This window comes from Metopolophium dirhodum, chromosome 8 (assembly GCF_019925205.1).
Source record: "Metopolophium dirhodum isolate CAU chromosome 8, ASM1992520v1, whole genome shotgun sequence".
In the NCBI taxonomy this organism is placed as follows: domain Eukaryota; kingdom Metazoa; phylum Arthropoda; class Insecta; order Hemiptera; family Aphididae; genus Metopolophium; species Metopolophium dirhodum.
The window spans coordinates 29,458,369-29,485,511 of record NC_083567.1 but is presented as its reverse complement, the minus strand read 5'-3'; the positions used below and the strand labels follow the sequence as shown (position 1 = coordinate 29,485,511).

General features: G+C 29.2%; 1 protein-coding gene across 1 annotated transcript; it reads left to right on the top strand.

The window, feature by feature from the left end:
• The first annotated feature begins 282 nt into the window (after window positions 1-282).
• Window positions 283-12,678, top strand: LOC132951400 (uncharacterized). Its single transcript, XM_061023211.1, has 13 exons — window positions 283-583; window positions 658-796; window positions 2,954-3,339; window positions 3,482-3,835; window positions 3,924-4,192; window positions 4,733-4,943; window positions 8,364-8,395; window positions 8,731-8,833; window positions 8,908-9,046; window positions 10,208-10,593; window positions 10,720-11,067; window positions 11,158-11,423; window positions 11,956-12,678. Exons 1-13 carry the CDS (start codon window positions 512-514, stop codon window positions 12,170-12,172), a joined length of 2,922 nt encoding a protein of 973 aa, XP_060879194.1. The 5' UTR covers window positions 283-511; the 3' UTR covers window positions 12,173-12,678.
• The last annotated feature ends 14,465 nt before the right edge of the window (window positions 12,679-27,143 follow it).

Genomic DNA, 27,143 nt, shown 5'->3' with positions numbered 1-27,143 from the left:
TGATTAAAATTAATTTAATCGTACCTATTATTTGAATTGTTTTTTATTAAAATAATATGACACGTTCCACGTTAATTGGTTATTAAAAAAATTATTCAGATTATAATATACAGATTTAAATTAGGTACTATCGTATTAATAGTTTAATTACTTAATAACTGCCACACAAATAATTAAAAATACATTAAATAATCTGTAACCATTATATAATAGCAATTCTATTATGATGTTTTGTATTTGACGGTTATCTGTTCGACGATAATAATGATGATCTAGTATAAAATGTCAGCACTCGTATCAATGTGAATAACATTTTGTAGCGAAATAACATACTGCAGTTTGCCGTAATCACTCCAAGTACTTGAACATATTAATATGCGGTGGTGTTGATAACAGTAAGAGGTGTAAAACACTTTTTACACGTTCACGATTCGAATTGATATTTACGTATTCGCCATTAATCAATAAAATCCCATTCATTGTATAACATTTTGTTGATGTTTTATTATCAATGCCTGACGTAAAAGAAATCCAAGCACAAGACTCCACACGAAAATATGGCCCGAAGGCGACGTTGGCACAAGTAAGTGTTTCATTTTGTGAAAACAAAAGTTTTAAATAAAAAATGTCTTATACCTTTATCGAAATATGTGAAAGTGTTTGGCTACAATAGCGCAGAGTTTTCTGTTCATTGGATTGGGCATGAACCTATCGATATCTGCGATAGTCATTCGCGACTTGTATCGAAATCCAAATAGTGAATTCTCAATAACTATCACTGAGGCCTCGTGGTATGGTAAGTCAATTGAATATCAATGTCAGCTACTATGATTGTCGATAGGTTAATAATAATGTAATTGAACGGTTTGAATTTTCATTTTTTCCCATTTAAGTGTTGGTGAAAATTGTTGTTGAAAATGCCTCGGACATAAAATAGTTCAAGGGTGTTGAAGCCAGAAAAGGTTAACAGTTTTCGAACATAATTGTGTTTAATTTATATAATTTAATACTTTCAAGATTATTAAGTTTTTCTTAACGATTATTTATTTGATACTAGGTATATGCAATGTACTGAACGTTTAACCATATTACTTACATAATAATATGTTGTTGTTTTAAATTCAACCTGTGTGATAATAATATAAGCTATAGGTACGTTATAACATCTAAAGTTTAAACCTTGCAAAACGGATAAGATGATAATATTTAGTCAGTCGTATAATGAATGGGCTGTTTTTTTAACGTTGAAATTTGAGTGGGATATATACACTGACCATATTATTATTGAACAGTTGATAACAGCAGTGATGAAATACAGGGCCTGATTTAGGCGTTTTGTGGCCTTAGGCAAAATAAAAAACGTGGCCCCTTGGCAACAGTAGCATTTATAGCCCCCCCCCTCCTCAAACGAGTTGTATATAACAAAATAATAATTTATATCAATTTAGTATTAACTTATACATTTTCACAAACATAATTATAATGTTATTCATTTTTATCTCTACAGGCTACAGATTTCTTGTACCTATTATTTATAAATTAATATATATATATATTTATTATTTATATTGAAAACAAAATTAAACATTTCTTTTTTTTATATTATTTATTAACTGTAATAAACAATACTTTTTTATATTTATAATAGAAATAATTAATAAGCTATTTTATAAAATTACTTTTTTTGCTTTTTTTAAAGCAAATTCATTTATTATGTCATCGACGTTTAAAGAAGATGTAAGATCGCTTTCTATTGATAGTAAACCTAAGTTATAAATTCTTTCTTATTGAAAATAGACTTTTATTTATTTTCATTTACATTTTACACTGATAAGGATTAATTATTTATTTTTTTGAAATATTATATATTTCTTATATTTATTTTATACGATGAAAGTAGTACTCTAAAAAAAATAAAAAATGTTCATAAAAATCTGAGGTCCTCAATAACGAAGGCCATAGGCAGTTGCCTATCCTGCCTTATGGTAAATATGGCCCTGATGAAATATTAAACTTATATTACCTACAGGAGAAACACAGATCGTACGAGTACGTATAAGTATTTCGTGCTAGAGTTTAAATAAACAATAACTCGTAAATATTTTTAAGAATATTACGAAATACAAAATATACCTAAAAACTGCTACCTACATAATATTATAATCTATTATTATCGTAATAACTAATAGGTAGGTACATAATAGGTACGATTATTTAATCAAAGTACACAATAGGACTAGTATAACCCTAAAAGGTAATAATTTTCAGAAGTGTGATATGGGGATCACCTGCACGTTAATATCTATACCTATATAATATATAATATTATTATTTTCATATTCAAAACTTTACGGGAAGCTTATTTATTAATTAAATAATTTACACCCATGCAATAATACAGTTATAGGTATTAAATATATTTTACACAGGTAAATTGATGTACATATCATTAATTTATACTATTAACCGTCACCGGTTCGAACATCGACCACGGGCGGCTCCTCTCTCTGGGCAGGCAACTGTCCAGAGACTAAGGCCGCCATCCCCCCGACCCGGCATGGCAGAAACCTATAGGTGCCCAACTTGAAATTCTGCCAAACCTAAAAACGTGTTTTAACCAACCGTTCCCCTCCCCCTACAAAACAACAAAACAGCTAATGGCCATGTTGCCGGGCTTAAGTTCAATAAAAAAAAAAAAAATCACAATACAGAAGTTTAACATTTGATATATATATAGGGCTTTTCTTCTTTAGTACGACGTTTTAATAACTTAATGTTTACATATACAAACCACAAACCATGTCGAGCACTCCGAATGCAACAAACCGATTCAGGTCACATTGGAAGTGCATTTGTGTTATACGCATTACGGCGATCACCTGCACGTTAATGTCTAATCATGTTGAATATAATATTTAAATTTTGTATTATTTCCGTATTCGCGACTTGACAGGAAGCCTGTTGTTCATAATCCACCCGGTCGGATGTCTACTGTCGGGGATCCTGCAAGATAAGTTCGGGAAGAAACGCTGTATGATACTCGCAAACGTACCCAGTATCTGCGGATGGGTGCTGCTGTACTCGGCACACTCGTCGGTGTTATTGTGCGCGTCGACCTTACTGATGGGATTCAGCACGGGATTCGGCGCCGGATCCACCTCGTCGTACGTCGGGGAGATATCGGAACCTAGGCTCAGAGGATCTCTGGGTTCGCTGGGAAGCACGGCGATGAGAATAGGCACGTTACTCATGTACATCCTGGGACTGTTTTTCGACTGGAGGACCGTGGCACTGCTCAGCACGTTCTGTCCCATTATATGCATATGTTTCGTCATTTTCGTACGTAATTCTGTGATTTTATATATATTATTATTAATCGTGATGTTTGTCGATTTTCGTCAATGCATGTATTGTATTAAATTGAATACTATCTGTTGTGTCATTGACGTATGATTTTTGTTTCGTTGCCGTGTCTATATAGATCCCGGAGTCACCCATTTGGTTGATCGCCAAAGGCCGAAATGATAAGGCCAAAAAGGCCATGTGTTGGTTGAGGGGATGGGTGGAACCTGAAAAAATTAACCCCGAATTTCTCGAACTGGTTCATTACAATCAAGTATCTGGAACACAAGGTGGCAAAATTGATACGGACGAAAATAATAAGAAGTTTCTTTCGAATTTAGCACAGTTCAAAAACCCGGCGGTCTATAGACCACTGAGATTGATGATGATTATTTTCTTCGTATCTTTCGTAGTCAGCATTTTCCCTACCAGACCATTTATCACCAAAATAATGAAAGAAGTTGGTTTATTCGAAAACCAAAACGAATCATTGGTATGAACTTATCGAACCGTCGATTTCGTAATGCTGAAATTATATTCTATATTAAACTGTAATCGACAACATTTCATTATCATTTTAGGTCCTCCTGACAGGCTTGACGAGCATCGGGTGCATCATAGCGACTGCGACTGTTCATCGAACTGGGAAAAGATTATTGACCCTGTTGACGTTATCGATAAACACTGTTTTATTGTTATCTTTTGGTGCATACATTATTTCAGTCAAGGCAGAATATTTTTCATCGTCTCCTTTGATTTCCTTGACATTTCTGTGCAGCATTTACTTTATCGGCTCATGCGGAATTTCGTGCATTCCCTGGATGATACTCATTGAAGTTTTTCCCAACAAGTAAAATATTTTTATTTAAAATAATATTTTATGTTTTACACAGAATTCACAGTTTATCTTTAAACCAATCGTTTCGAGTTCAGTACTTTTTTTCAAACTTTTAATCAAATGGTTTTTTTTATAATAACTATTGTCATGCAGATTTTTTCACATTTATTGGTAATTGAAAATTATCAATGCATTTGTGGCTATACTATTCTAATTTATTAAATTAGGCGATTGCAATTTAATTATTGTTTTATATTAATACTAGATATCTATACAAATAACGTATAGCATCCATATAGGTATTTAATTATTAATTGCATTTTTAATTTTAAAAATGTTATTAATAGCAATAATTATAATTCGTCATGTTTCTTACAAACGTCATCAACATTTACAATTTGTATTAATATTTGTAAGTTATATAATATTATATTTTAGTGTACCTAAAAATCTGTAAAAAAAGTTATTAAGCTTAAAATAGTATGTATCATATATTTTAATATCCTTACCTTATATTTGAATTTTCTTCTAGTTGCATTTTTTTTCTTGCAGAAGCCGAGGAGTTGCTACATCTGCATCGTCGGGATTGGCCTATATCATATTATTCACACTAACAAAATCATACTTAATAGTTGAAATGTATTTAAGTCTGGAGTACACTATGATTCTCTTTGGTTGTGTTGGCGTTTTTGGTTTGATCTATTTCTATTTTTATTTCCCGGAAACTGAAAATAAAACATTATTAGAAATTGAAGAATTTTTTGTATCAACTAAAAACTAAATTAATTACTTTTTTTTATTAGTTTTGAATAATTAAAATTTTTGTAATTCATTGTTTTTAATGTATTAAATTCTAAGAAGTTGCCACCCCCAACCGACATGGGTTGGTTTTCACATACAACATGACAACATTTTCTTTTGGCAGAACCAATTATGTGTTATTCGTTTTAATGAGTTATAGAGCTATAATCAACCTTAAAGGTGAGCTCATTATTTATACTAAAACATTGGTATTTTCCTACGATATTTAAGTTTTTAAGTAAGACATGAGTATGTAAAATATTACAATATTTAAAAATCCTCATAACACGTTTAAAAATGAAAATATCGTAAACAATCCAACCAATAAAAACAGATAATGTCCTTATCCTGTAATTATATAATAAGTTAATATTCACTCTAATCTAATATTAAAGCTAACAACACGAAATTGGTTTGTATATTATGTTATACGTTTAAAATACGTTCAAAATACCTTAAAGGTGTCGTATCCTCCAAATTCATATGTGCCGACAATATAAAACAATTAACTATATTAGGTCGAATTACCTAAACAGTTAAATAATATTTTCAGCTATGATATTATTATATGTAAATATATTAAATTTAAGTTGTTTTAGTGTATAAATAATAGTATATTGTAAAATCGTTAAATGTTGAGTCAATATATGTATATGTTTAATTTATTGGTGAAATGTAAAGTTGATTGTAGATTTTTTTGATTGTTTTGTAAATTTTTTTATTTAAATAAATTAACTTTGGAATGTTTTTTTTAATAAATCATTTTAGATTTTGAGCGAATCGAGAATGATTGATTTTTTAATAATTGGATATAATATTTTATTGATGTGTATTTTATTTTGTGTGTATGTTTACACAATTTATAGTAGAAAAAATGTTTTGATCATCAACTTTGAGGATGGTTTCTGGTAAAAAATTGGATTTAGTTAGTATTTTTAGGAGATAATAATAAAGATTTCCCAGTACTTTTAAAAATAATTGGGAGAAACAAAAAAAATAAATATTTGGGGAAAACTGGAAATTTTGGTGCTGGTCTTGTATGCGAACTACAGTAATGTTTCTGCTCTAGTACCTATGCGGTCTACAGTATATGTGGACCGCATAGTATATTAGCACGTCAAAAAATTAATTAATATAGATTTATCCATAGTATAATTAAATATATATAATTCCATTAAAAAATGAATGAATTAAAATTAATTGACGACCAATAGGTAACTATCAAAATTATTTAATACCTACGTAATTGTTTTGAATTAACAATTTTATCTCTATACCAACTTTAAGCAATTTTACAAAGGGAAAATACCGTATACAATCTGCAATCTTACTTATAGGTATATATTATATTATACATAGCTATATTTAATTTTTTTTTATGTTCTAATATGTGTTTTACATATATAATTGTAGACCGCATGCATTTATAGCCTAACCTAACCTGACCTAGTCCACATACAAGAGCAGCACCAAAATTTTACACAAAACCAGATTTTGACAATATAAATTTTTTTATTTTTTATATCGATTTTTTATATTTTATTATATTTTGAAAACGAATAACAGTAGATAGGTACTTGACATTTTCAAAAAATGTTTGTACCAACATTTTCTATACATGGTATAATTTAAAACATATTTCGGCTACTTTTTTGACATTGTCTTAATAATATAACATAGTATAATACTCACCTACTATTTGAATTAAAATTTTTTTTTCCTATTATGTTGATAAAAAATGTTGCTAGGTAAGACAGATTGAAAATTTAATAAAAGATTCATTATAGGTTGGATCTACGAATATTTTTTATGTGCGTCTGATATAGTGGCATTTAAATTTTGACATCATTAGATATTCACACGTAAAATAATGATAACTGATAAGTCATCATACAATTTTAGTTTTTTTATTGTAAATAGTAATCCAACAAGTATTAATCGTAATCAAATATATATATGTTATTTTTTTTAAATTATTATTGGTGTAATTTTAATAACTAAGGTTATTACTTTATTAGATAGCTTACAACAATATTAAATATTAATTCTACATATTTATGAATAGAATGTTTTTTCTAGTTGTAGGTAGTAGGTACATATCAATATGTTTGAGAAATTAGATAATTTTGTTGATATTGTCTTCAATTGGGCTAAGGGCTTCATAGAGGTTGTCTTGCATTCTTAGGCTTTTTAAAGTTTCATATTATGGTTTTGACAGACGACAGTACACAAAGATATGATGTGACTTAACTTGACTTCCAAATTGTGTGTCTACAATCATGTTTACTAATTTCGTTATAATATACTAATTTTATTGTTATATTTTTTATCTTTACAAGTATTAATAGTGTCTACGTAGAACATTTACTTATTTATATACGTTAAAAATTGCCAAATGCATATAAACTATTTAAGATTAAGATAAACATTACAAAGTATTTGTCGCATATTGAAATAATAATGATTTTAGTAGAAGTGGAATGTTTTATGTTTATACTTTATAGTAATTTTTTATAATTAATATTTTTTGAATTCTAATAACAAAATATAAAAAATAATTTGAAGAGAAATCGTTAGAAATCGTTTTTCTATATCTGTGTCTTTTTAAATTTAGAGGTAACTATTAATTATGTATATTGTATGTGATTTAGTTTTATTATTTTTTTATTTTTTCATGTGATGTATATTTGCCACTTGAACGTGTCTAACTTGTCTTCAACCGAAACTATTGGTATGAAATGGAATAATTATTAGACTAATCAACTAATTAGCCAAAGGAAAAAGTACTAATAATAATAATTTACTGATATAGTTTCTTTTCTATGACAATGCAGATGCGTAGAAAAGTCAATACTTATTTTATAACTGACAAATTAATGCCTGTGGATTTACTCCGTCTTTAAACTCTTAAACTTCATTAAATGTTAACTATATAGATTTTTAACACTGTAATTTGGGTGGTTTTGACTAAATATTATATAATACAGGTCTAAAATGATATACAATCGACAATCATAATAAGTAATAACTATTGTATATTCTGTAGCCAATTGCTAACCTGCAATGGCAACCCTAATGAACAAAAGTTTTTCGTGAGTCAACAAATCCCAGTGTGAGGAGCCTCTTTAAAATGTGGTTTTATTAAATATTTTCTTAGTGGACATTTATATTATGAAACGAAGGTTCTGCAAAAATTTCAAGTCTCTAACTATCATAGGTAGTTTAGGCTCTGCTTTAATCAGCCAATCAGTCAGGAAACTCTCGATTATATTACATAATATATTATATATATACCCATATACATAATAATATTATATAACTACTATATACTATAATATGCGTTATAATTATATTTGTTGGTATTTTGGTTAATAACATACAGTCAAGTATGGATATAATTAGTGTTACGAGAGAGTAATGAATCAGTGTGAATAAAATAATACATTTATAATTTGTGGACCTTAAACCTGATTGTTTAAAATGTTATCTGAATGAAGTCGTTTCGTAGAAATTAAAATTTTATCTTTTGACTTAAAATACTATTTTGTGTGTTGAATCAATTAGTATTCATTAGCATTTTGTTGTGTTAAAATGTTTCATAAATCGTAATATTAGGTACTTGCGTAGTTAGTATTGTTTAAACATATTATTTACTGTTCACAATACGTCAAATTCATTTAAATAATTAATTTATACTTAGGGTGCTTTTTTAAATCATATTAATACATTTGTATATATTACAATATTAGCCTTATAGTATTGTATTACCCACCACCATCAATGTCCAATAAAATTGACATCGACGGGGACAATGCTGCCAAAATCTATGGCGCGAAGTCGACATTGGCACAAGTTAGTACATATATCGTATTTACGTATACAACGACAAACATAATAATATAATAAATAATCTAAATACGCTGTAGGTGTGCGCCACCGTAGCACAGAGTTTCTTATTAGTGGGATTGGGCATGGAATTAACGATGTCAACGATTGTAATTCAAGATTTGTATAACAACCCAAAAAGTGAATTCTCATTGACAACGGAGCAAGTATCGTGGTACGGTAAGCATAATATTATGTGTACGCTTCTTCTTTTATTTTCGTTTGGATATCATTTTCATTTCAACGGTTATTGCTTGAAAACTCGGTTTATTATATTAGCTGCTAAATAAGATAAATAAATAAACTATGCTGTGGTAACGGGACATATCGATCAGGGGAAATTTTGATCCGTTTTGGGGAAATTTTGACCTATTCTCAATTATTTTGAAAAATGCTGGGCAATTTCTATTTTGGCCTTTAATAAGTACCAACTGGATCTAATTTACTACTATAAACTACCATTTATACTGCCCAATAATGAATATTGATGGAATTTTTCAACTTCTTTTCGTGTAAACTGGCACAAGAAAAACACACATTATTGTAAAACCAATACATTCATCCCTCCGCTCAGAATCTAAAATAACTCATGTTTACAAAGAAGATGAAATTGTTATTGTAACATGTAAAAAAAAATCTTGAAATCTTATATGGGGAATAATTATGATAAGTTAAGGTGACTGTAATTTATATAAATTGTTATATTGTTTAAAAAAATATATAAATAATAAACAATATATTTTACATTTAAGAATATATCGGTTATCGGTACATTTTTATGTAATTAAAAAGTGTGTAGGTTTTGGATTCAACGTACCTACATTTTAAACACCCATTTTATGTCTTAAAATGAAAATCTACAAGTTTTACAATTAAATTAATTTCGCTACTATATTGTAGGTAGTTACATGATTTTGATCTCATTGACATCAGTTCTTAAAACATCCTAAAAAATATTAATTTAAATTTCAACACACCTTACGATACATTAACAAATATAATATAATTTCTATAACCCATTTGAATTAAATAATTAATATTGACTTATCCATTAAGATATGTTTATCATGTAAGGTCAAATTGCGGAACATTACGGCATTATGACGCAGACTATGTGTTCGGACCGGTGGTTGGCGCTAGCGCGCGTACTTAATGGAAAAACGGTTTTCTTTCTTATTAAATTTTTTTTTAATCGTGCCAAATATTCCAACGTTTTATTAAATAAAAAAAAAATTTAACCGTAGCAGGAACGCGCTCCTATTCAAATCGCTCTCACACATAACGTGCAGTTTACCAACTAAAATACCTAATATATTATTTTATTTATAACCATGTATACAGGAAGTATATTATTTGTATTTCATCCGACCGGGAGTTTTCTATCGGGATTCCTGCAGGAAAGATTCGGAAGGAAACGGTGCATGGTTTTAGCCAACGTGCCCAGTATTTTTGGATGGATAATGCTATACTACACACACTCAGTGGTTTCACTTTACGCGTCCACCGTGCTGATGGGCTTGAGCATAGGATTCAGTGAAGCCCCCATATTGTCATACGTCGGTGAAATAACCGAACCTAGACACAGGGGAACGATGGCTTCGTTGGCGACAACAGCGGGCATGATAGGCATGTTGTTGATTTACATTTTGGGATATTTTTTCGAATGGAGAATCGTCGCATTGCTGAGCACGCTTTGTCCAATTACGTGCATATGCCTCGTTATGTTGGTATGTTAATTAAATGATGTTCAGAAGGTTCAGTATATAGGTACCTATCCTAACCTATACATAGTTTCAAGAATAAAATGTATGATTTTATGATTTTTTTTTTTCATTTGGTTTTTGGTTATTTAGATCCCGGAGTCTCCGTTATGGTTGATCGCCAATGGGAAAAACGAAAAGGCTAAAAAGTCCCTGTGTTGGTTAAGAGGATGGGTGAAACCCGAAATGGTCAAAGCCGAACTCCTAGAACTCATTCGTTATAATGAAGTGTCTGGAACTCGAAATGGCAAAGCCAACATTGAAAAAAGCAATATATCTTCGAAATTAGCCCAACTCATGGATCCGTCCGTTTACAGACCGTTCAGATTAGTGATGATTGTTTTTTTTATTTCCTACATAGTCTGCCTTTTACCCAGCAAACCGTATTTTAGCCAAATAATGAATGAAGTTGGTTTATCCGAAGATCGAAATTTGTTGTTTGTATGAAAATACTTTATGTCACACAACAAATGATTATTATACACTCGTTTCAGTAATTGGATTAATATTATATAATATTTTCGTTTTAAGGTTATTTTCGCTGTTCTACAAAACATCGGATGCATAATACTAGTTTTATCCGTCAAACACCTGGGAAAAAGATTTTTGGCTGTAATGTCGGTTTCGATAAATACTATTTTTCTAATTTTATTCGGTCTATACATCATGGCATTGAAAAATGGTTACACCGAATCAACTCCTTGGATTCCCACAATGATATTAAGCGGAATTTCCTTGTTCGGAACTTCTATCAGCACTTTACCTTGGATGTTAGTTAGCGAAATCTTTCCTAACAAGTAAATACAATTCAAATATTATATGCGTAAAATATAAAGAAAGTAATGCCTTAATCGGCTTTATAGTATCGATAAACTAATCTCGATTTTTCAAATTATAAACTGAATAATCTTTTTGAGTTAATCGATTTTAAAGCGATCGGTAATAATATTGATTTAGAGAAGATCGGTAAAATGAAAACGTAGGACAAATGAACTAACAAATGACTAATACTAAGAATTAAGATAAGCTTAATGATTCAATTTGATTTTGGTTTTGAAGTGAAATTCGTTATAGTGTGTATTGTTATTGTCACCAATTGATTTCGTTTTTGGTTATTATTTATTATTATTATTTTTTTGGTTTTTTTTTTTTTTTGTTATTGTTTCATTTTAAGTTTTAAATTAAGTTGCTTATGATTTTTGTTTAATACATTAATAACCACAATGTTTTCTATCGATAATTACCGACATTAAAATATGTATTTAACAGTTAGGAATTTATTTTAGCTGTGAAAGTTATTAAATTTTTTTAAAACAATTATTTTTATAGAAGCCGAGGAGTTGCATCTGGATCATGTGCAGCCTTATCATACTTATTAATGTTCATACTAACAAAATCATATTTGATAGTTGAAATTAATTTAACCTTGGAGTACACTATGCTTCTATTTGGTAGCATTGGGATTTTTGGATTGGTCTACTTATATTTTTACTTGCCAGAAACTGAAAAAAAAACGCTATTAGAAATCGAAGAATATTTCAAATGAAATCTACATATTATAGCGTTTTATAATTAATTAATTGTTTTTGTGTTATAATTATAATATATTTGAGATTAAAAAAAATAGTCTATATATGTATGTATAAAAATGTACCTAAAGTAAGATCAAATTGTATATTTGTAAATTATTGAGTTTATAGTTTTTTTACTTAAATATGCACGGCAATTTGATTGCAGAACAAATCTTAGGTAAATGGACGCAGTACTCAGCATGTATAATTTTTCTTATTTTTTTTTTGTAATTTGTAAGATATATGCTAATTTTAAATTGGAGTTATCAGTCACCTCGAAATGCGCATCGGTTTGGGTGTGACTCTCTTCGGAGGAAAATCAAAGCTGTGTTAACCAGCTACAGGATTAGCGTGAATGTCTAGGTTTATTATTAATCATACAAAAAGGTAATTTTTTAATGAACGTTTAATCTGAGGTCAATTAAAATTATTTAATATTACTCAGACAGCATCACAAGGCTTTCATTACTCTCCAAAAAGTTATTGTGTCTGTGTACGTTAAAATATTTAGTTATTATATAATATATAATATATGATTGGTATAATTTAATAAATACTGATAAAGACTTCATTATTATTAAATCAGATATACATAAACAGATAAGATCATTACAATCCATATACGCTAAAACTCGTATTAGTTTATCATTATTACTAATTGACAATTGTTAGTTATACTTGTAATATAATATCAAACATAAATAATTTTGAGATAGTGCATCCCAAATGTTCAACGTGAAACTGTGGTCGATAAGGATGCAATTATGATTATACAGGGGAAAGGAGAAACGACTTTATCATATTTGGGCGAAAGGAGTACCTATTATACCTTCCGTTGTTGAAGTCAAATCGATAAATTATACTATTTGGGTGTACTTGAATACAATATCATACCCATGTTAAAAATCAATATCTATAGGTACTAATATTATAAAGAGGAAAGATTTGATTGTTTGTTGGGGATAAACTCCGAAACTACTGAACCGATTTCGAAAATTCTTTCACCAATACAAAGCCACATTCTTTGTGAGTGTCATAGGCTAATTTAAAAAGGGAAGTGATCACCCCCGGTAGGTGCTCAAACAAGAATTTTGAGATTTACGATAGACATTTTTGTTTTTTAATGGTTGCTATGGGTTATATATATAGATAAAAATAATTGTATAGACGATGTTGTTGTTTTTGGCCATGTCACCAGGTGTGCACTTAAGAGGCCAATTCCGGAACCACTCATCCTACAGCGTACAAACTTCACAGAAACCATCTACATATCAATCTTAATATGCACTGAAATTTTTATCGAAATCGGTTTGGTGCATCTTGAGTTATAAAATGTATTCAAAATGTACACTTATTTTTATATATATAGATTATAATATCAATAGTATTATACTATTATTTACTATAATTATTACTATTAATTAATTAATAAATAAATATATTCAATGATAATCTATTTATACAAAAATGGAGCGTGAAAAATGTACGTTACCTCATCAATCGAGAACGGCTGGTCCGATTTGACTCAAATTTTTTTTTAAATTATTCTTCTATAAACCAATAGCGACCTTTATATAAACAAACACTTCCACCGTAAATCTCAAAATTCCTGTTTGAGCACTTCGCAGGCTTCTATAAATTTGTAGTAGCGTGGTGTTATAATATAGCCTATAGCCTTCCTCGATGAATGGACAACAAGAAAATAATTTTTCATTTCAAACCAGTAGTTCCTGAGATTAGCACGTTCAAACAAACAAACTCTACAGCTTTATATATTAAAGTATAGATATATAAATTAATGTTTTTGTGTAGATTAGACCTCTGGGAAGAAGACAGGCTAATTTAAAAATGGTTAAATTTGGTTTTCTTTTATTCATCTGATATTAGTACGGTTAGGTTAGGTTAGGATTTTGTATTAATTGATTATATTAATCCACCATAGGTGGAATACGACAAACTTGGTATAACTTTGATACTTTAGAGTTGAATCATACACTTACGTACAAACAGCACGGGGTCCACGATCTACCGCAGATAGATTGCCTACCTGATAATATACTGCTGCGAATCAGAATTTTTATTCCGGGTAACAGAGAAGTTAAGATAAATTTTGAACACCATACACCGAATATTAAATAACGAATTGAACAAAGTTTGAGTCATATAGAGCTGGTACATTTAACGGGCAACGAAGTGCACGGGATCAGCTAGTATTATATACTATCAATTACCTATAAAATTAATTTTTGTAACACGATAGAAAAATATTATTTTTATTTTCAATTATTACATTACAAATTATAATTACATTTCAATATTTTATTTTGAGGGTTTCATCACTGGGTGATTCCCCTCCTAATGTGTTCATGTTATTATTTATTATGTATATGCGTATTTTATTAAAATTTTTGTGACCAATTTTTATACTTTAGGGATTAAATAATTAATTATTATTTATCATATAATAATTTTTATATATTATAATATTGTAAGTCATTTAAATATTTCCACATCCGGTGAAACCCGTGACCTAAGTAATAAGTATAGTGCAGTGTATCGCCATCACCCAGGCATTTGCAAGGAACTCGCTCTGCCGTATAAAACGTAAAACTATGCAGTGGGCATCCGGCATAGTACCTATCTAATACATTTACATATATACTATATTATCATTTATACATTTTCAGTATATGGAGTCCTATTCTCTTCTTCGTCCGTGGTTTTCAGTAAATAAGTGTCACGTTTACAGTTAAATGTTACAAACCATTAATCATACAACTAGTGGCAGCATATATCCTTAATTATATAATATTGGTTAATAACAAATCATAGATAATATTGATTATTAGTGTAATGTTAATATAGGTGTTTAATATTTTGAAAATTAAAAATATATTTTTCAAGTGAATACTGCATAGACAACGTTGGACATTTAACACATTTTAAGTTTCAAACTTAAATATTTAATCAACTAAATACTGGTATAAAAAGGTGGGCAATTGGGTGTTTCTATGTTGTACAGTAGGTGGGTCAAGTGGGTCACTGTAATGGATGGTGTTAAATTTGAATTCAATAATATAATATCATTGTATAAGAACAGCGATTCTGAGCGAAGGTCTATCAGCCATCTATCTAACCTATCTAGTCAGCCTATCATATTACCAAGTATATTTGATGATATTATTATTGTGAATAAAGTAATTTATATATTATAACCTATTTACGTGAACCTTGTTTTAAATTTTCAATCCTTAGCTATAAAAGTTGAACATTTTATACATTTTTAACTACAAAATTATTATTAAATATTAAATTTGATAAATGTTGTCAAAATTTGAACTTTAAAATTTAAATACTTATAAAACAAATTGTGCCTATGTATTTTTAATAATTTTGTATGATTAGTGATTGCTAGTGCGTGGTGGGTGGGCCTAGACATAAACATGAGTAAAATCATTTATTTGTCTATGAAGTATGGTAGACGGTGTTTGTGTGTATATATCATTATATGTAATTGTAGTTCTGTGTAAGGGTGTGTATTCAACAATAATTAAATTATATAAAACAATTTGAGGGGGATGGAGTGGCCTACCCGAGTTAGATACCTCGGCCGCGGGCGGCATTTTTCTTCGGGCAAGTCACGGTGTCCGGAGAACAAGTGCCGCCATCCCCCCACCCGGGGCACGGCAGAAACCTACGGGTGCCCCATTAGAAATTCTGCCAAAACACAACACACACGTGTACCAACCTACCCAATTTAAAAACCTACAGTGCCCTCCCCCACACCCAATGGCCTATGTTTCCGCGGGTTATCCAATAAAAAAAAAAAAAACAATTTGATGTTGACAACCGTATGTTGCTGTATTATATTAATAAAATGACCTATATAAAATTCACAGAGCCACAAAAAATATAATATAGACTCCTCCTGGCTCAACAATTAAATAATATATACATAATACAATAATCAAAATTGCCTCCAACAGCTTATATAAATAATATTATAACAACTCACGGTTTGTCGGTGCACTATACTGGCCGGCTTCTACACACACACATATGAAAGTATATGTGCCTGATAATTCAAAGAATTGTAATTTTAAATTATTTAATTTTATAATGATAAGGTCGAGAAAGTTTAGCGCACACGGATACAATAGTCAATAATTATAAAAGTAGGTAATCTCTAATAAAGCGGTTATTTGAACCCACGATATAATAAAAATAATTATAATTTAGGTTGATGTCTGACTGTTTGAGCAATCGCAAAGCCAATAAGAAAGTAATTTAGAAAAATATTATGCTTATAACTTCCAATAACTATTGCATATAATATGCATACAATAATAAAAATAACCCGACGATTAGTGCTCACACAATATAATAAAATAAACGGACACCATATCTCTATATAACTATACTATTTAAACGATTTTGAACTCACTGGCATCTATATCTAAGAACAATGACCGCTAGGTATAATTTTTTATGCATATCTATCATTTAATGAGCATTATTTATATATTCAAACAAATAAGCTTCTTCTATGCTAGATTTTATAAATCGAAGCAGTAAAAGTTTTAATAAACCATGGGGCATGGTTTATATATGCATTAAGAGCACTGTCTTATTATCGCGCATATTGAAGTACCTAGCTTATAGTTATAACTGATGTTGATTGATATCATTTACATATTTTTTTTAAAACATCATAGACGTTGCAACATGTACCTATACCTACCTATTGAATATACCTGAGGATAATATTATAGGCATAATCTTTTAATTTTTCAGGAGGGCCAAAATACAATATTAGTATTCTATAACCATTGATTATATAGTTATTAAAGTAAAAGATACATACCTGAAAATACACAGTTATAAAATAGAATAGGTATAACGATCGATTTCTGTTTGCAGAATATAAAATCAAACAACTCGTTGTACATAAGTACTTAACCTTAAAAACGCTACACTGTTCAATATTGGAACAATACTATTCTATCTTTATTTTTATGTTGATTTTACAAAATTAAATAGGTAAAATATTTTAACTTTAATCTTTGTGAAATCAACTATAGTGTAAGTTGGCAAACATGGTTTATCAATAATCGAGGAAGTAATAATTATTCAAACTGATATAGGTACATTGGTTATTATTATCATAAAATATGTAGTTGTCTTAAAAATAATATTGTTTACCAATGCTGTAATAATATAACAATATTAAAATAGTTATTTTAACAGATACACAATAGTTTTAATTATAATACATTTAGTGATTTAACAATATTATTTCCAACTAAAAAAAAAACCGTAATTTTTTCTTTCCGTGTGTTCTGAAGACTCTGAGCCGATAAACCTATACTTGGGTTGTAATATACTTGATAATAGTAAACTTAAAACTGCTAGTCTACGTCTTTTGTCGTATCACGATTTTCGCCGTCATTTTGGCTTTATTAAGTAGTATGCATGATATAATAAATTAATAACTAAAATTGAAAGTGTGAGCAATGTATAAATCGAGCCAAAACTACGTATGAAGTTTGTTCGTATTATATTATCTTTGGAAATAACGTGGTCCGGGTTCAAGACTCATAGGTAAGAGTTTTTTTCGTTGCCCAGGAGATGTACGCTGAATATGTATATATTTGTTTATACGTTCATCCGATTGCAAATTTTCTTCGTCAGTACAGTTTTAATTTCATACGAATTAATTTCCAGTTTTAAAAAAGCTGTTTTAGTGTCACTTTATATAAATTATAAACAATAGTTCAATAATGTGTGTATATTTTTTTTTATAAAATGCATTTTTAGACGGTTAAAATTAATTTAAATTACTATAACTATAGAACGAGAAACAACAGTAGTGAAAGTGGGATGACGAAGACAACTATAGGTACGGATATCATGAGTGTGCTTTTAGAAAATTTACGATTGACAGTAATATCTCACAATTACGATGGTACCATCGTAAAAAAAATATATTATATTTTCATCGGAGAGATGAATGTATTGGTTTTACAATGGTGTGTGTTTTTAAATATACCTATTATTAGTTTGTATATCAAAAAAATTTAAAAATAAATAATAATCGTAGAGACTTTAATTGTGTACCAAAAACTTGCTATTGCTTTTTCAAGACAAAATACTATTTTAAAAATATTTTGAATCTCATTTGAGCTATATGTATAACATAATTATATATTTGTAATAAATTGTTGACTCATTTAAATTTTTTTCCATTCACGTATGTAGCTACATTTTATTTGTCAGTAAAAATCTTGAAAAATGCGATACAAAGTCCTTAATTTGTTCTTATAACAGATAGAAAATATCGAAAACACACAACCATTTTAACATAAATATGTGTACAGATATTTTTATTTTCTAACCGATTTTCCGTAACGCTTTGTTTATCACCATGGAAACTAATAAAATGTAAAAATTACATAATTCCCACTAGGCATAATATGATGTACAATTAATGGTTACCAAAATATGTTTATTTTATATTTTAGTTTTGTGCCAGTACCTATTAGATATAAATAACTTGGGTATTATTATTACTCTGCGGTATTAACCAAATTAGTATAATATATGTATTTTATTGAAAACAATAATCTACAAATTATTAAAACTAACGTTTACTAATAATTAACAACAAATATATTAAGAACCGTTAGTCGTATTTTAAAATTGTACATATTGTAGAAATCGAACACATTTCATGATATACGTGTATTATTATAATATAATATACATATTATGTACATTATCTATATTCTGTTTGGAAATATAAAGGACCAGCTACAAAACTTACGCGTTTTCTTCGTTGTCCAGGAAATATTCCCCGTAATGTGTATACTTAACACGTTCGTCCGATTGCGAATTTCCATCGTCAGTTTAGTTTCGACTTACGTGTTACGGTAATCTTTCACATAACAGTCACATTGTTCCATTTATGGATTATATATAATATTATAGTCCAGGGGTGGCAAATTATTTTGATGATACGTGTCAAAAATTACCTTTTTTTTTCCGAGCGAGCCATTAATTTATGAAAAATATTACATATTATAATATTCAATACTGTTAGAAAAAAATTATCGTAAAATTTTTAATCAAATTTTAATCTTTTTAATCTTTTCTAAAAGGTGTCAACGATACTGAAAAATTACTGACATTGTGATGTAATTTATTTTTAAAAATAAAAATAATATATGTAATATGAATATGAATATTTATTGCGTGCCCTCGAAATGTTTTTGTGTGCCACCTATGGGCACGCGTACCATGGATTTGCCATCCCTGTTACAGTGAGTCAAAAAGCTTGAAAATACTATACAAGGTTCTTATGTGTTGTTGATACAGTAGATAAAAAATATTTAAAATATACGAATAATATTTTTTTTATGTCCAAATTGTTACGAAATTGTATAATATTTAAACAACAAAACGATTTTAACATGTCAGTAATATAAAAAGAATATTATACGTTGGAATTTGAAATTCTTTTTGTCAATACCTACGTTTATAAGTTTATTATTATTGTTTGATTTTGTTTATTTCTGTGTATGCCAATTGCCAATCATAACTAATTAAAGTTATGCTATCATAATATAATATTAAATTAAACTGTATTATATAGCAGAGGTAACATAGTATAAATATGTAATACAGTGTATTGTGTACCTATATATATAGCTGGAATTTTAGCGAATATTTAACCATTTGAAAATGTAATTTTGTGTATAAAATATAATATTAATATGTAGCCCAAGTACCTGGTAGGCATACAAAATAACTATTTCTAATTATCACATATTTACCGTATTTCTGAATTCAATAATAAAATAATAGTTACAATATTGACATCCTAACTAAATTAAACTATAATTTTAGGACCCACGAATTTTTATATACCCTGAGATTTATGACGGCCCTGGCTATAATGTATGTTTACCTACACGTATAGGTACATAGTATCATTGATTATAAATACTAGTATTTATAATCTATACTAGTATTTATAATCAATGATAGTATTAATTATTATTATTGAGTGTTGGCTACAAACATAATTTAAAAGGTTTAAAAAACATTTTATTCTTATGTTATATTATAATAAATACTATGCTGGCCGCCTGGCCAAATAATATGTCTGGAAACCAACCTATTTTCACTGTTTATTTACTATCAATATTTATATTGTTTCAGATTTGTTCAAAAACCTTTTAAATTATAAAAGTTATGAGTATATCAGTTTTTACTTTCACGAATTTTATTTATATTTTTCCGATTGCTGTTTTAATTTGTAATTTATTAGTGTTCAAAATTGTTTTTAACTTTCTTTTAGTTTGTGAAGGATTAATTGTTCATTTTATTTTCAATATAAAACCATTACATAGTTTCAAATTCAAAGATCTACAAATCAAGAACAAACGCAGTTTTCCACGATCAAAGGTTTTTTTTATCAGAACTAGGATCCAAAATAGTTGTATGTACCTAAATGATTATAATACATTTTAAACAATAATATCGAAAAGTTTTTGAGTTGGCGTGATAGTAAGAAATTGTTTTGATGTAAGCAGTGTCGATTTCAGATAGTAAAAATAATATCTAGATAATATTATTATTATATTAGATTACCTAGCTAAATAAATATATAGATTAATATGAAGATAGAATATTTGATTTTTATCTAGACAAATATGTAGAATATACTTTTTTTTATCTAAATTATTGTATCTTACATTATAGTTAATTTGTATTAATGCTTTACATGCTATTATGTTTATTGACTGACTAATGTGATTATAGGGGAGTCATAACCAGGAAGGATTATTAGTTATTTTGTATCAAAAATATATTAAAGTATAATTTATATACATATAAAAATTAATAAAATACATAGGTACATTTTATAATATATTGAGTGTTATATTGTGTAATATTATTAGTTTATTTTTAATTGTTTTCGATAAAAAATTTCAGTTGGGTCATAAAACATTAAAATGTAATACAAAATCCTCATAAGTTGCAGTCGTTATTGGTCATTAAAAAAGAAAGTTGAGCGTAGATCCACAAAAATTTTTGTGAGCGCTTAAAGATAAAATTTTGAAAAATTTAATCAAAATCATGAAAACGTACAAATTATTTAGTAGTTCAAAATGTATAAAATATTCAACATTTATAGCTAACGATTAAAAATTTAAAACTAGGATTCTCATAAATAGTTCATATTGTAACCAAAAAATCTAAAAAATATAAACCTAGTTGTTTTTTATATATATTTTAAGTTAAATTTTAGTAATTTTAAAAACTATTATATAAGTTCAAATTTGGACAAAATTACTTTTTAAAACTAAGAATTACGATTTTAGTTGTACCTAATTTAAAAATATTATTCGTGGATAAATGTAACTTTTAAGGGTACATTATTATATTTTGTACAAACGATGACATTTTCAAATGTAATTTTTTTGCCAAAAATGAATTTAACCTATACTTGTTGTACTAATGCCTTATACCTAGTAAAATAAATTAGGTACTTTAATCACTTTAATAATATTATCAAATATATTATGCTTAATAATATTATTGGCTGACAAACCGTCTTCGCTCAGAATCGTTTTTTGTATTGGATACAATGATTTTATATCATACCCCGTCGTATTCAGACTAATAAGATTGTTGAACAAAAAAAATATGATGATACATGCTTGTTGTTATGTATGACAGAGTTTTAATTTTAGATTCTGAGCAAAGCGATGAATGTATTTTATTTTATAATGATGTGTGTTTTTTTTTTTTGTGTCTGTTATCATCTTTTAGGACAATAAAAATGCTTGGATTTTCTTAAACAGTAACTTTTCTGATAGGAAAGTGAATCTAGTTGGTTTTTTTTTTGGGGGGGGGGGGTCAAAAGTATACATTTCCCAGTAGTTTTCAAAAGCGTTTTCAAAAGCGGCGTGAAAAACAAAAGAAAAATTAAGGAAAAATGGGAATTTTTACGCAAAATCTGTTTTCTAGAAAATCGATTTTGGTTTTTGGTGTAACTCTAAAACAAAAGACCGTAGGTACATGAAATTTTGACTGAACGTTTATATTAGCATTTTCTATACACCATAACATTTTCCAAATATTTTGAGCTGTCTGCGGACATTTTCAGTTTCCATTTTTTTTAGTTTTTTTTTTCTTTAATTATTAATAAAATTTTATCTATGTCTACATGAATGTCAAATTAAATTTATATGAGCGTTTGAAAAATATGACTGAACGAGTAAATGATCATTGAAAAAAATACAAGTGCATTACACAATGAGATTAATCTGAATATTCTTGTAGATTTCCATAATTTAAGAATCCTATTAGAAACTAGTTTATTTATTAATCTATATAAAATATATGTTATTAATTTGTATCTAGATATCACTCAACACTGGACGTAAGTCATGGATAGCTCAGCCAAGGTAATCTACTAGCTATGTACCTAAACCAAGTAAGTAAGATAATATTATAAAGATTTTGTAAATATAATATATCTACAGGGTGTAACAGATAGAACTGACTTTTGGAATAACTTTTGTTCTAATCAATATTTAAAAATTTTTTTCATTTATATAATTTATAGCCACTTGCGCTAACAGAATTATTATTACACTTAATAGTATTTCCTTTTCCTAAATTCGTTGTGCTTCAATACACAGAAGTTATTTAAAAAATGCTCTTAACTTTGCACTATAAACCACAGGGGCGTCATTTCAACTTAACTTATTGAAAGGTATGCTAACAACGATGCAGGCTAATTTATATTGTAATTACTAGGTATAGAGTAATTACACAAAATGTATTTTCTTGCTACACTCGATAATTAGCCTTATATTTTCCATCTAATAATCTAATATTTTACGCATACCTATTGTATACCTAATAATACTAAGCTAATACTTAAATTATTTTAATTTAAATTTAAATATTTATAGACATTATTGTATTTAAAAACATTGTATATAAAACAAATCCTGAAATCCTCAATCATACATAAAATATTTAATATAACCAAAACATTTTTATATTTCATTTAAATAATGCATTAATAATAATATCAAATAGTGGCCGACACTTAAGACCAATTTAAAATAAAAAAATTTTTCCCCACCACAGAAAAATTATATAGTCAGGTCAAAATGCAATCTTGATACATTTTAGGTACCTATATATAAACATACCCTGCAACATGTTAAAAAATCAGTTCACGGCTCATCGATGGTCTTCGTATTATTCTTGATTTTTTCTGCTTTCATAAGTTTGAAATTTTGCGTTGAACTTTGGACCGTATATATTTCTCAGTACCTTCCTTCGAAGGTCATTCGCTGTTTGCTGTCTCCTTTAGTCAGTGATCATGTTTCGCTCGTATATGTGATAATTTCTCGCAGATGGCTATGATACAATAGTGTCTTTGAGTTATGTGACTTTGTGAAAGTAGTTTTTATTTAAGAAGTTTCATTTTTCTATAGTAGCACCGATTGCCGCATGCTATTTGATCCTTAAATTACTTCATGCTTGTCCTTGTTGCTATTTATGATAATGCTTAGGTACTTAAATACTTCCACTTTCTTGAAACTATAATCATTTACTGTTATATGGTCTATGTTTGGGCTTCTTTTTGCTATCATTCAATATTTTGTCTTTTCCCCATTTAGATACTGCCCTGTATTACTTAGCCCCGTAATTGTATTTGCTAAGAGTCTGGACTAGTATTTTTTACTTCATCTCTTCTCTCCTCCATTCCTTTTTCTCTTGTCATCTGCGTTATATTACTCGTTCCCCACATATCTCCATTTTTCGACTATCCCATACTTTTCTCATTTAATTTTCTAATGGTTGATTAAGGTGAGTGGGTGATTAAGCATCAACTTTGTAGAAGGCCTGCCTTTACATCAAAGGTTTCAGAAATTTCCTGCAGGAGACAAACTATGCATACATTTTTATAGTTACATCCTTTTATAAGATTTACGTACTTGTTAGGAATGCCTAGTACTTCCAGTGCTTCTTATAGTTTGTCAATTCAGTCATAAGCTTGTTTATAGTCTATAAAGATGAGGTGCAGTTCTTTATCAAATATATACAATTTAGCCATTATCTGTCTCGGTGTAACAATAGGGTCCAATGTCGATCTACCTTTTTTAAAACCGCTTTGACATATTCCCTGACTATTTCATTTATATATTTTCCATTAGTGTTTTGGTGTTTCATAGAATAGCATGCATTTCCCATAAAATCTTCGATAATTTCCATATAAAGATTGGGATTGTGCCGATGGCATCCTAGCGATCCTGATTCGCGGTTTGTTAACGAAGTGCAGTTCTTTGACGTACGTGTGGTTTGTTTACGACGTGCACGTCGTTGACGTACGTGCGGTTCGCTGACGACGTGCGGGTCGCTGCGTTAACGGGCGGTTCGCTGACGACGTGTGGTTCGCTGACGACGTGCGGTGCGCTGACGACGTGTGGTTCGCTGACGACGTGCGGTTCGCTGACGTAACGTGTGGTTTGCTTACGACACACGGTGCGCTGCAGCCGACTACGTGCGGTTCGCTGACGACATGCGGTTCGCTGCGTAACTGGCGGTTCGCTGACGACGTGCGGATCGCTGACGACGTGCCGTTGCGCTGAGGACGTTCGGTTCGCTGACGACGTATGGTGCCTTGACGACGTGTGGTTCAAAGATGACACGCGGTGCGCTAAAGAAGTGTGGTTCATTGAAGATGTGTGAATCGCATGATAATACAAATGTGAATACATTTTCCATTAGAGGCTAGATATATCTGATTCTATGGCTCGATATTTCCCATTAGGTGCTTAATATTTCACAGACAAGCATAAATTTATTATAAAATGATTAATGTCACCCATATAACTGTAAAAGACTTTCTTAAAATGTGGACTATGCCTACCGGGGACACCACAATAAAAAAAACGCGCCATGTATAATACCTCATGCGTTTAACAAGCAAATGGTGGTGAGGAAACTTATACATCTTTGTCATCATGAATCGTTTGGTACTAATAGTTGCAATAAATAATTGCAGAGATTTATTACATATAAAAGTGATCTTAGCTTTAAAAAAATTGGATTTAGAGGTAATGCGGGTTTCTAGAAAGAAATTTCACACTTTTCTAACTTTGTGAAGTGCTGGACAAAGAAAATAGATGATAGTTCAGTGACTAGAGAGTTTTGGTGATTTAGTTGTAGATGGAGATGATGAAAATCGTTCGTTGTGCATCGTCTCCGTATTATTCAAATCGCATACATTTATTATAATATTATTTTATTTAAGAATTTCGTTAATTTCTCATTTATTCCATAATTTTTTCCATTTGAGGCTAGATATTTCCTTGCAACAGATGTTATGCTTATTTTAAGATATGTTTTGAACAGTTATTATTTAAAATATATACTAAAAACAAGTCTAAAAGTGGCACAAACATAAAATGTTAGATTTCATAATAAAATTAAAAAATAAGTTTACCGAAAAGTCAAATTAATTTTTTAAGAGCGTTTAAAGTTAGTCATTGGATATTATATAATATAATATAATAAAGAAAAAAACTGTGACTAAGGATTTTTAATATTTTTCAAATGTCATTGTAACAATATAGTAGGAGCCTTGTATTAAATGATCAAGGTTTTTGAACCAACAAATAATGTTTTATTGACATTCGTAGAAAAAAAGACTTGTCTTTGCGCTGAAAAAATTGGAAACTGAAAATGTTCCTAAACAGTTCAAAACAAATCAAAATATATTGAAAATTTTATCGTGTATAGAAAATGCAAATATAAACAACTAGTGTAAATTACATGTTTATACGTACCTAGATTTAGAGTTACACCAAAAACCAGATTTGTCATAAACCGATTTTGCGTAAAAATTCCCGTTTTTCCTTAATTTTTATATTGTTTTCCCGGCCCTTTTGAAAAATATTGAGAATTTTAAAATTTGACTCCCCAATGCACTAACTAGATCCGCTTTCCCATCGAACAAGATTCTGTTGAAGAAAATCGAAGCAATTTTACTACCCCAAACGGCGGTGGTGACAAATACAAAAATAAAAAATAAAAAAATAAAAAAACATACATTATTATAAAATCAATGCATTCATCGCTCCTTGGGGGGGGGGGGGGGACTAAGCCGAGCCAACCCGGGGCATGGCAAAAACCTACGGGTGCCCCATTGGAAATTCAGCCAAAACAACCCACACACGTGTACCAACCTACCCAACCTAAAAACCCTACAGTTCCCCACCACCCCACACCCGATGGCCTAAGTTGCCGCGGTTTTTATAATAAAAAAAAAAATTCATTGCTCCGCTCAGAATCTAAAATGTGCCTCGATCGATCCTTCGTACATGTTATTAAAAATTAGGATATTTAGTCTGAATTAAAATCGTGATTTTATCACTGATAAAAAAGAGATTCCAGTACTATTCATGTACATACCTAATCATCCGAAATGTATTAAATTCACTTATGCACATATTTTTATTTATATTATATTTTATTTATATACTGTATAGGTAAATAAAAGCGTTTCACAACCTTTTTGATAAAACCAATCACTATTAGACATTCTTTCTGCAAGGTAATCGATAAAAACAATTCTGGTTATACTGTTGTAACCTATACGGCAATACTGTACCTAATGATTAATAGGCTAAAGTGTAATATCATAAAATATAATCTTTTAATCTATTACAATATGATATTATGATCCATCAAAATAATTTCGCGACGCTATTAGTTGAAAAACACTTTATTACACTACATACACTATTATACGAATAAACCATTTACTGATTAAAGTAATAAATTATTTGATTAAAAAATCCGCTAATATGATGTGATATATCGATATTCGATATTATAGTGGCTAGTAGGTAC

What these genes read in the sequence shown, in the direction of transcription:
- LOC132951400 (XM_061023211.1), top strand. Translation starts at nt 512, where the DNA reads ATGCCTGACGTAAAAGAAATCCAAGCACAAGACTCCACACGAAAATAT. An exon ending in ATAATTAGTGTTACGAGAGA is followed by an intron (nt 8,396 to 8,730) that starts GTAATGAATCAG and finishes TTACAATATTAG; the next exon opens with CCTTATAGTATTGTATTACC. An exon ending in GCATATGCCTCGTTATGTTG is followed by an intron (nt 10,594 to 10,719) that starts GTATGTTAATTA and finishes TTGGTTATTTAG; the next exon opens with ATCCCGGAGTCTCCGTTATG.